Source organism: Aquarana catesbeiana, linkage group LG06 (genome assembly GCF_042186555.1).
Source record: "Aquarana catesbeiana isolate 2022-GZ linkage group LG06, ASM4218655v1, whole genome shotgun sequence".
NCBI classification, from domain to species: domain Eukaryota; kingdom Metazoa; phylum Chordata; class Amphibia; order Anura; family Ranidae; genus Aquarana; species Aquarana catesbeiana.
In genome coordinates, this window is record NC_133329.1 from 360,424,898 (window position 1) to 360,436,487 (window position 11,590).

General features: G+C 42.7%; 1 protein-coding gene across 2 annotated transcripts in view; it reads left to right on the plus strand.

The window, feature by feature from the left end:
- The window catches only part of ACVR1 (activin A receptor type 1), a 145,231-nt gene that overhangs the window by 127,090 nt on the left and 6,551 nt on the right, over window positions 1-11,590 (plus strand). For both annotated transcript variants that reach the window (XM_073634122.1, XM_073634123.1), the window contains exon 8: window positions 6,311-6,508. In XM_073634122.1, coding sequence (XP_073490223.1) covers window positions 6,311-6,508 — 198 coding nt within the window. The remainder of the gene's footprint in view (window positions 1-6,310; window positions 6,509-11,590) is intronic.

Genomic DNA, 11,590 nt, shown 5'->3' on the forward strand with positions numbered 1-11,590 from the left:
ATTTTTTAAATAAATGGTTCAAACATATTGCGCTATGATCGCCTTTTGTCCCTATGCTTTCCTATGAGGAGCATTAGAACACAAGTTTTTAACCGGTGAGAAGTGGTACCTGGGTGGAGTGGTTATCCCTGAATGAACCAAAGGCGTACCCCTAGTGAAGTATCTGGTGAGTGGCCAATCTGAATGGTGGAGGGTCCCACTCAGTCACATATGAACACTGAAGCAATATAGGAGCACGTCAGTCACTTTAATGGTTACAAGATTTTGCAACATATCTGAAGGACTTTTTGTTATATGTATATGTATGATTTATTGATCTAAAATTTTAAACTTATACACATGAAATATTTGTGATGGGTAGCTGATAAGCATTACAGGTGATGGTAGCTTTCACTTGTGTATTTGAGATATTAAGGGAGTAGCGCATTCACATACACCAACTAGTATTTCTTACCCATCTAAGTGAAGGGTCTTTTTTTGAATGCAGCATCCCCAACATTTAGTATGTAATATTGTTTGAGGAAATAAGGTTTGTTTTTGCGCCGGTGACACGCACACAGATAATCCCGTTTTCAATGCCCTAGCTGAGGGAAGATTTGAGGGTATATTGTGCCGTCCATCGTCCCTTTTTGATGCGGTGAAGCTGTCCTGTCCAATTATCAGAAAAACACCCCAAAGCATAATGTTTCCACCTCTGTTTGGTGGTGGCGATGGTGTTCTTGGGGTCATAGGCAGAATTCCTCCTCCTCCAAACACGGCAAGTTGAGTTGATGCCAAAGAGTTTGATTTTGGTCTCATCTGACCACAACACTTTCACCCAGTTCTCCTCTGAATAATTCAGATATCCATTAGCAAATTTCAGACAGGCCTGTACATGTGCTTGCTTGAGCAGGGGGACCTTGCGGGCACTGCAGGATTTCAGTCCTTCATGGCGTAATGTGTTACCAATTGTTTTCTTGGTGACTATGGTCCCAGCTGACTTGAGATCATTGACAAGATTCTCCTGTGTAGTTTTGGGCTGATTCCTCACCGTTCTCATGATCATTCTAACTCCACGAGGTGAGAACTTGCATGGAGCCCCAGACCGAGGAAGATTGACAGTTATTTTGTGTCTTTTTCGTTTGCGAATAATCGCAACAACTGTTGTCACCCTCTCACCAAGTTGCTTGGCGATGGTCTTGTAGCCCATTCCAGCCTTGTGTAGGCCTACAATCTTGTCCCGGACATCCTTGGACAGCTCTTTAGTCTTGGCCATGGTGGAGAGATTGGAATCTGATTGCTTCTATGGCGAGGTGTCTTTTATAGAGGTAACGAGCTGAGATTAGGAGCACTCCCTTTAAGAGAGTGCTCCTAATCTCAGCTCGTTACCTGTATAGAAGACACCTGGGAGCCAGAAATCTTGCAGATTAATAGGGGATCAAATACTTATTTCACTCATTAAAATGCAAATCAATTTATAACTTTTTTGAAATGCGTTTTTCATGGGTTTTTTTTTTTTTTTTTTTATCTCTTGCTGTTAAAACCTACCATTAAAATTATAGACTGATCATTTTTGTCAGTGGGCAAACATACAAAATAAGCAGGGGATCAAATCCTTTTTTCCCCCCTCACTGTACCTATGAATACACCCGTGCAAAGGGCTGTCCCCCTCATGCAGGCAAACCAATTTATGTCTATTGGGATGCATCGGCTGCACAGACAGTGCCAGGTACAGAGTGCAGGGATCTGGCGTGTGCCATGTACAGAGTGCAGGGATCTGGCGTGTGCCATGTACAGAGTGCTACCTCTACCCCCAAAGCTTCCTCGCATGTCTAGCCCAGCTCTAGTACCTCCCTGCGTAGACTGCTCTATCACGCCTTGCAGGGAGATCGCTTTCTTTTCCAGATTCTTGAGATCTGTCCTTGCCGTGAGCGCATGCAGGGATCTGTTCGTTCCTGGGAGCCGCTGAGAGCAAAGCTGTCCCTTGTAAACACAGAAGGCTTCTGTGTTTTGCAAGAGACAGTGGGGAGCGGGCATGGATGGTGAGAGCTGGAGGTGACCGAATGGCGCTCTGCCACGTTCAAGCTGCAGAACTGTGTGCGAGGGCCACATGACAAGGCCTGGCAGGCCGGATTTGGCATATGTGGCCCTTAGTGAGTAACAAGAAGGAATGGGGACAAGCACCGACTTCCTCAAAGTTGCTGTTTGCATATTAGAGAGCCAAGGCTTTTGGGGTGCTATGAATGGACAATGAGAAGATGTGCTGGTACCATAAGATGCCAGCATTGACGTGGCACAACCAGTTCAATGCCAGAATTTGAATATTATTATTCATGATTTATATAGCGCCAACAGTTTACGTAGCGCTTTACAATGTAGAGGGGGGACAGCACAATTACAATACAATACAGAAGGACAGGAGGGCCCTGCACATAGAGCTTACATTCTAAAGGGAGGGGGTGGTGTTACAAAAGGTAATGGATGCGGAGAATGATTTGATAGTTTTGATTTGATGAATATAGTTGCTGTTAAGCAGGCATTTTACTATAGCACAGTGGTTTATTAGACTTGGTGATGCACAGTAACCAGGCCGGTAATATAGCCTACACTGCAAGGAGAAATGAAGTCTGACGTATTTGTCTTTATTACTTAGAGCTTACATTGGGCAAATGCGTACAGCTGCTAATGATCAGGGCCCTCTGATTCCTCCAATATTGAATTGTATTGTAACTGTACTGTTTGCCTTAACGTTGTAAAGTGCTGCACAAACTGTTGGCTCTATATAAACCCTGTATAATAATAATCCAATGGCTTTGAACATTGAGCACTTGTCTAATGGTTTTCATTCCGGTGATGTCCAGAAGATGGCAGCCTTTATCGTCCCGTACTCTGATTTTTTACTAAAGAATCAGGTTACATTTGCTCAAACTTGTGTTTTACATTACAACTAAAGTATCAGAACAGTTTTGTGATTGGGTAGTAATATTCATTGTGCTGTCATAATTTTTACTGTTTATAATCATAATTTTTACTGTTATTTTGTTACAGCAGATTACACTGTAGTTTGAATGCAACGGGTTACATTACATAGGAGATCATTTAAATGGAGTGAATTTCAGGGACTGGGGTGTGATGATGCCCCATCCTGCACTGCTGATGTAAATATCCCACCTATGGTGCAAACATTCGTTGAGGATTGTGTAGACAGATCACAAGACTTGTGTGCATTGGGTTACAAATCCTTTTGGCTAGTAAAACATTTGCAGTGTAATTATTTTAAATGTATATTTAGTGGTTTGGATGAGTTGTCTTTTAAAGCCTAAATCTCCACTACAGGGATTAAATGAAGTCTAGCAGGTTGCAGATGAGGCTGTATTACTTACCTGACCCCCACCTTCCCAGCAGGCTGTGTTGATCTGTGCAATTGCTCCATTGTAAGCTGCTCCCAGCTTGCCCCCCCCCGCCTCATACAATAAAGGGTTAATAGCCCCACACTGTGCATAACGCCTGGGCTCCACCCACAGACCGGAGCTTCAGGGAGGTGAGAATGCTGGGGCAGGAAGTCAGGTAAGTATAGCAGCCTCTTCTGCAACCCACTGGACATAAGCATTTAACCCTTACAGTGAGAGGGGCTCCACAGCAACAATTTCATTTTTGGGCCTGGAATAAGGCTTTAACAGTTTTCGTTGGCTAAAGACATATGTTTACGGTTTTCACCTGCCAAAGAAATTGTAATTTTGTTCTGCCGATCTTGTGATTTATACATCCCAGGCGGCACACTTCTTTTGTTGAGCTTTGCATCTTATGTGACATTTCCGACTTTAGGTGACCATTTCACTGGTTTGGTTTACTAAGACTAAAAAGTGCAAAATCTTGGTGCAGCTGTGCATGGTAGCCAATCAGCTTCTAACTTCAACTTTTTCAGTTAAAGGGGTTGTAAACCCTCGTGTTTTTTCACTTTAATGCATCCTATGCATTAAGGTGAAAAAACACCTGGCAATCACCGGCCCCCCAGCCCCCTCATTTTACTTAACTGAGCCCCTTCATCTGCTCGGTGGGGACGCATTGTCCCTCTCTCCACAGGGTCCCAGCTCTTGATTGGATAGATTGATAGCAGCGCAGCCATTGGCTCCCGTTGCTTTCAATCAAATCCAATGACTGGGGGGGGGGGGGGCAGGGCTGAGTCCGGCATTCGTGTCTGTGGCCGCAAATGCTGGACTCGGGAGTGCGCCCACAAGGTAACCCCTTCAGGAGATCGCTTCTCCTAGGGGGGTATCAGATGCGGGGAGGAGCCGCATGAGCCGCCAGGGGACCCCAGAAGAGGATGTTGGGGGCCACTCTGTGAAAAACGAGCTGCATAGTGGAGGCAAGTATGATATGCTTGTTGTTTAAAATAAAAAACAATCCTTTACAATCACTTTAAGCTTTGACAAAAGAATCTGGAAGCTGATGGTTTCTGTGCAGAGCAGAACAAGATTTTGCGCTCTTGAATTTTATTAAATCAATCCCATTGGGTATTACCAGCATCTCCTCTTACTGGTAAGCTAGGTGGTCATTCTGGAAGCAGGTAGCTCAGTGATCGTTCGGTCATGCAGTGCGGCAGACTGGCTGAAAAGAATTCGAATTACAATGGCAGGTAAAACAGCAAACAAACAGTTGTGCTCAAAACTTTGCATTCCCCAGGTAGAAAATGTGAAAATTTGGCATAAATATTGCAAATATGACTGAACATGCCAAAAAATCTTTATTTTATCACTAGGCCTTTTCTGGCACTTTGTTTACAAATTTAAACCAGTATTTTTTTGCTAAAAAATTACTTATATCCCCCAAACATTATATATATATTTTTAGCAGACACCCTAGGGAATAAAATGGCTTTCACTGCAATTTTTTTTTTGTATGTCACACCGTATTTGCGCAATGGTTTTTTAACTACATTTTTGGGGGGAAAAAAATACACTTTAATGAATTAAAAAAAAAATATATATACCCCAATTTTTTTTGTAAAATGTGAAAGATGATGTTACACTGAGTAAATAGATGCATAATATGTCATGCTTTAAAATTGCACAGGCTCGTCTAGCACTAGAATTATTACTCTTGCTCTACCGTTTAATACATATGTATTCGCTTCTGTGCACGAGCACGGATGGATGGGGCGCTTTCATTTTTTTTTTTTCTTATTTATTTTATTTTTACACTTGTCTCTTAATTTTTTATTTTTTTTTTTTTAAATCACTTTTATTCCTATTACAAGGAATGTAAACATCCCTTGTAATAGAAATAAGGACAACAGGTCCTCTTTTATGGAGAGATCGGAGGTCAAAAATCTCTTCTTTAAATTTTTTAAACGCAAAAGTTTAAAAAAAAAAGGTACTTCCACCCTGGACCGGTCCTTCAAAGCCATAAGGGCGACCAAAGACTATCTAGCACAGCCGGATCATTTCTCAGGCGCATCGGTGGAGTAAGTTATGATTTAAAAAGGAGCCAAACAACTATGTGATAAGTGGCTTCATATGATCACTATCCTTCAATAAAAGCAGTTTTTGGTAGGATCAGTCATATGTTACAATGTCAATGCCAAAATTTCCCAATTTCTGCCAGGGTATACAGTGTTTTGAGCACAACTATATATAGATTTGGCTGGAGTTCCACTTGGATCAGGAATGGTGATGCAGGCCTACACCTGAGCGTTCTCCTAAACCTCTTGCCTAGAATTCATAAAGACCGGTGCAGACAGATATTACCACCCACAGTGTCTCACGTGCGTTCTAAAAGTGGGCCAAATTCATGTTCTTCTCCAGAACTTGCACTTGAATTTTGCACATGCTGCACCACTTTTAGAACACACACGTGGCACTTTGGCAAAATCTTTCTGCGCCAGTGTATCTCTCTCTCTCTATGCCAAAAGAGTTGATCTTAATGGTCTGCTGTTGGTATTTTATTTTGAATTTTTAGCAGACGCCCTAGGGAATAAAATGGCTTTCGTTGCAATTTTTTTTTTTTTTTTTTTTTTTATGTCACACCGTATTTACGCAATGGTTTTTTAAACTACATTTTTTGGGGGGAAAAATACACTTTAATGAATTTTTAAAAAGTAAAAAAAACACAATGTAAAAGTGGCACATTTTAGAACTACCTGAATTAGTCGCATAAGCTTCTGTCAGAACCGAAAGTGTTGCAGATGCTTCTTGAATTTGGCGCAATACATTAACAAGAGTGATTAACGCCTCAAAAGTGACGCAGCTGCTTTATTGGATTCTCCCTACTGTCTCTAAAAAGATCCTTAAAGCAGATTTTTGATCTATTGCCATGTTTCTTTCCGTTTCAGGATTGGCCGTGATACACTCGCAGTCCACCAATCAGCTGGATGTTGGGAATAACCCCCGGGTGGGGACGAAACGGTACATGGCTCCAGAAGTTTTAGATGAGACCATCCAGGTGGACTGTTTCGACTCTTACAAGAGAGTGGATATTTGGGCTTTTGGACTGGTCCTCTGGGAAGTTGCCAGACGAATGGTTAGCAACGGTAAGTTGTTTTGTTTTTCCAGTCTCCTGCCATCCATTTCATCCCATCTCTCTTCGTCCTGGCCCTGTCCTTCTTAGAACCGCTGGCTCAGGCTGCTATTTTCAACGAATAAAATGTTTGTTGAGTGTTATTTAGATCTGAACTGTCACCTAATTTAAGGATTTGTGTGGATGTGTTTCAGCGTTTTGTCTGGCGAGTTGCCTTAGCTGCCCTGTGGGGGTGTTCAAAGTTACATCCATAAATATATTTCTGTTTATTTCAGTTATAAAGTCATTTTATTTTTAAAGTGAGGACAGAATGGTAGTTATTTTTTTAAGAATGTTTATTATTATTATTAATGCACTTTTCCTGCTAGGGACGTGTTCATAATTCATGTATTCCTAATATTCCCTATTTCTTAAAGTGGAAGTAAACCCTTTCTGTAAACTTGTACCTACAGGTAAGCCTATAATGAGGATTACCCGTAGGTACTATGAATAGCTTCTAAACGTGCACCGTTTAGGAGACATTCACACTGCATGCAGCCGGTGATGTCATCGGCACATGCGCTCTGAAGGGACAGTATACCTCTGCCGTCCCTTCCTTTGATGCATACTAGCACATTATGCCTTATCTTTGTAGCATTTTTTAAAAGGAAAATTGGTGCTGTTTATTACCACTTTGTTGTTGTGTTTTGTTTTTTTTTGTTTTTGTTTTTTTTTTTTTCTGTGCACATGGTACAGTAGGGATGGACGATTCACAAGACCAAGGGTATTGCATTACAAATCATTGCATTACACATTTATTTTTAGGGAGTCGCCAAGGGCTTCTGCGCTATATGGCTAGAAGTATGTGGACCACCCTCTCAAACTGAGGGGTTTCCAGTGAAGGATACTTCTAATACTACATCTTACATAGACGTTTTAGACAATTGTGTGCTTCCAACCTTGTGCCAACAACTTTAGGAAATGCGCTTTTCTGTTCCAGCATGGCTGCAACACGGTACACAATACTAGGTCCATGAGTTGTAGGCCAAGTAACCTGTGTATGAACATGAGTGGCCTGCACAGAGCCTGTACCTCGAACCTATTGAGTACCTTTTTGATATAAAATGGAACACCAAATGTGAGTCAAGTCTCCCCATCCAACTGCCCCTACAAATGCCCTTTTGTCAGAATGGGTGCAAGTTCCCTCACACACCAAAATTTTGCAGAAAGCCTTCCCCGAAAGGGAAGGGGTTTGGGAATGGAATGAACATGCTCATATAGGTGTGATGGTCAGGTGCCTCCAAACCTTTGCCTATACTGTATAGTGCATATGGCCAGTATGTGATCTTGCTGGATTATTGCTTAAAGTGATACTAAAGGTTTGTTTTTTATTTTCTAAATATGTTCCTTTAAGCTAGTGTACTGTTGGTTCACTTACCTTTTCCTTTGTTTTCCCTTGTAAATGCTTTTTGGTAACTTCCTGTTCCTCCTCTGTAAGCTTGTCCCCCTCATCCGAACCATTCTTCCATGGGGGTTACTATGCGTGCTCGTCCCCTCCCTTGAGACTACATCCTTGCGTGGAGACGCTGTGTGTGTTCACAGGCTCGGGAGCCGAGGGCATGTTTAAGACGCTGTAGCGCCGACTATGGGCGTGCTGGAGAGGCGGGAATGGGCGTGTTAACTGGAAGGCGTCTGGCGTCTGTGCAAGGCGGAAATAGAAATGAGAACTAGGCTAGTTCTCGTTTTCTCACGGTGAAAAAGCGGCAATGCGCATGCCGCTAAGTATCAAGGGAATTGTAGTTCCTTTTGAAGCTGTGACGTAGATGCAGGGAGCGCGCTCAAAAACCAGGGAGTAGAGGAGAATATACAGAGGACGGAGGAAGTGCCAATAAAGTGGAATTAACTAACAGGTAACTAAATCATTTCTGTACAAATAACATCTAGATTCATGATCTATATTGCATATAGATCAGATATTGCCCCCCAAAAAAATTACCCTTACAACCCCTTTAAACGCTATAGGACAGTACTTGGGTTTATTGTTTTGGAGAGATAATGACATGGCTGTACTTTTGCCTCTGATTGCATTGGAATTTTTTTTTTTTCCCCCCACTAAAAGTTTACCTTTTCTGAGCTGGATTTCAGTCCACACATTATTTCAGTTTTAAAAAGTTTACATCTTATTATAATAGGCAACCCGGAATGTCCAATACAATGAAGCCGGCTTCTCGAAAACCTCTATTGGAACAATTCTTTATTGGCTGCATAGCAGGATACAGTAGTAGTACCAAGGCCTAAGGCCCCTTTCACACGTGCGGACCGTATGTCCGTATTTCATCCATCCGTTTTCGGATGAAATACGGGCATACATGCATCCCTATGGGATAGCAGTTGTCAGCGGATGAATATCCGCTGACAGCCGATATCATCCGGCCCCGCTATTGTCTGATTCTGCAGACGGAGGAAAATCCTATTTTTCTATCCGTCTGCAGAGCAGATCGGATGAACACGGACAGACTGTCTGTGTTCATCGGATCCCCCATAGGGGAGTGCGGAGATCTGACAGGGCGGTCCCTGCACAGTGTTCAAGGACCGCCCTGTCATCCGCCGGCTCAGCAGGGATCAACGGAGCCATCCTCGCTGAGCAAGCGGATGTTCACGGGTCGAATCAACACGGATCCGCACGTGTGAAAGGGGCCTTACCCATAGCATAAATAAATAAAGCATTGTGCTTATGGTGTGTTTTTCATAGGGCAATTAACTGAAAAAACACATTTAAAGAAATGTAATACGGGTGTGTTCTTGCTGCGTTTTCAATGGGGAGGTGTGTTTTTGGTGAGTGAGTGGGTGTTTGTTTTAACTGACCAAAAATGTAGTAAAAGCAAAATTTTTAACACCACAATGGACCAGTGTGAAGACATACATAGACTTTCAGGGGATGCATGTTTCTTGAGCTTTTCTTGCGCTAAAGGTGCCAACAATGGCCCACAATAAATTCATATTAATTTTAAATTCATGATATTAAAGTCGAATATAATACAATTATATTAAAAAAAAAATGTATCTTTTGTAAAAACTGTCATTTTCTGTTTCGGCACCAACTTTTCCATCCGGTGCACCTCTAGATTTAATAGGTGACAGGTAGGGCTATTGGTGCCGATACTAAGAACGCGTACCCACGAGCGGACTTTTCGACTGGACTGGTCCGACGGACTTAGCGAACAAAAGGACTTGGCTACACACGATCACACCAAAGTCCGACGGATTCGTACGTGATGACGTACGACCGGACTAAAATAAGGAAGTTGATAGCCAATAGCTGCCCTAGCGTCGGTTTTCGTCCGTCGGACTAGCATACAGACGAGCTGACTTCTCTATAGGAACTGGGTCCGGCGGAGTTCCGACGTAAAGATTTGAAATATGTTCCAAATCTAAAGTCCGTCAGAATTTCGACTGAAAAAGTCCGATGAAGCCCACACACGGTCGAATTGTTCGCCGGACTCGGTCTGTCGCACCAGTCCGGTCGAAAAGTCCACCCGTGTATATACGGCACAAGAATTTGCACAAGTACTTGTGAAAATTTTCTGATACCTAAAAGTGATAACTTTGCGGTGCGATTTGAGCCCATACAAAATTAATAGGCTCAAATTGCACTGCAAAGAATAGCAATTGATTTGAACAGAAATGCGGTGTGATTCCTGTCCAAATCGCATGCAGTTTCCCACACTGCTCCTGTGTGAACTCAGGCTGAAGTCACTATGACAAGCCTGGGTTCACAGAGGAGCAGTGTGGGAAACCGCATGTTATTTGGACAGGAATCGCACTGCTTTCCCTGTTCAAGTCCCAATTGGTTCTTTGCAGTGCGATTTGAGCCCATACCACAAAGCCATCAGTACTCGGTATCAGCGTCAAGTATCAGGATTCCCACTCGCCGGTCAAAAAACTGTATACGTGCAAACCCTAGTGGCATGTGTTTTGAAAAACCGCTCTTCGGAAATGTTACACAATTTTGATTTTATACAGCATTTGATTTTTCTTCTATTCAGTGTGATCCTTTCAGGACGGTCTGTCAGTATGTTCTTATTTTTCTGCTTCGCACTTGCCTGGTTCTTCTGGATCTTGGCTGCAGACGATGAAGCAATTTTAGCTTATTTGGCTCCTTCCTTTGTACATTTCCTCCTGATGGGTACATGCTGTTCTGTCGGTGTTTCTTCTATCCCACCAGTGCACAGCTATGCCCGCTAGGCATCATTTTTATTACACTTGAAAGGTCCCGAATGATGATGTGTTAAGTGTTGGACAGTTATATTTAGAAATTTTGAAAATTGAAAACCTGATATAATTCAAGGAGGATATGAACTTCTACAAGTTAAAATAACTTGTTAGAAAAATAGGGCTGTTGTGCATCATCTCCATTCCTTTATGAGCTTTAAATTGGAATTCCAGCTTACATCTAACTAGCCTTAAAACTTTCTCCTCACCCTCCTAACACCTATGCTAACTAAGCTGTGTAAGAAAGATGTATATACTTAACCTAATTCCTTATCCATTCACATGATCCAGCTCGCCTGTGTTGGCCAGCAGCAGCTGCAGGGCAGAGGAGGGAGCGCTCCAACAATGGCATTTAAAGCATGGAGCAGTGATATCACCCATGTACTTCAGCGGCCCATCCGTGCTGGGGATAAGGGGGACCGCCGCCAATGGGTAGGCCATTGCACCCAGTGGGTGACGTCACCGCTCCAGGCTTTACCAGCTGTTATTGACGCTTCCTCCTCTCCCCTGCAGCCACCACTAACTGACACAGGGGAGCCAGATCACGTGACCAAAGCAGCCTGGAAATAGGTGTATACATCTTTCTTACACTGGTTAGTTAGAATAGGTGTTAGGAGGGAGAGCGGACAGTTTCAAGGCTAGTTAGGTGTACGATGGAATTCCACAAAAAAAGTCTGTGTGTCTAAAATGCATTTAACATACAGTATAACATCTGTTTTATACCAGCCTTTCTTAACCTTATCGACCAGGGAACCCTTGAAATAACTACAGCTCATGGTACATTAGTGTGACGACAGTGTGAAGAGTGCTCCTTACACTTGAGGTCATTGGGAAGAATTACCCC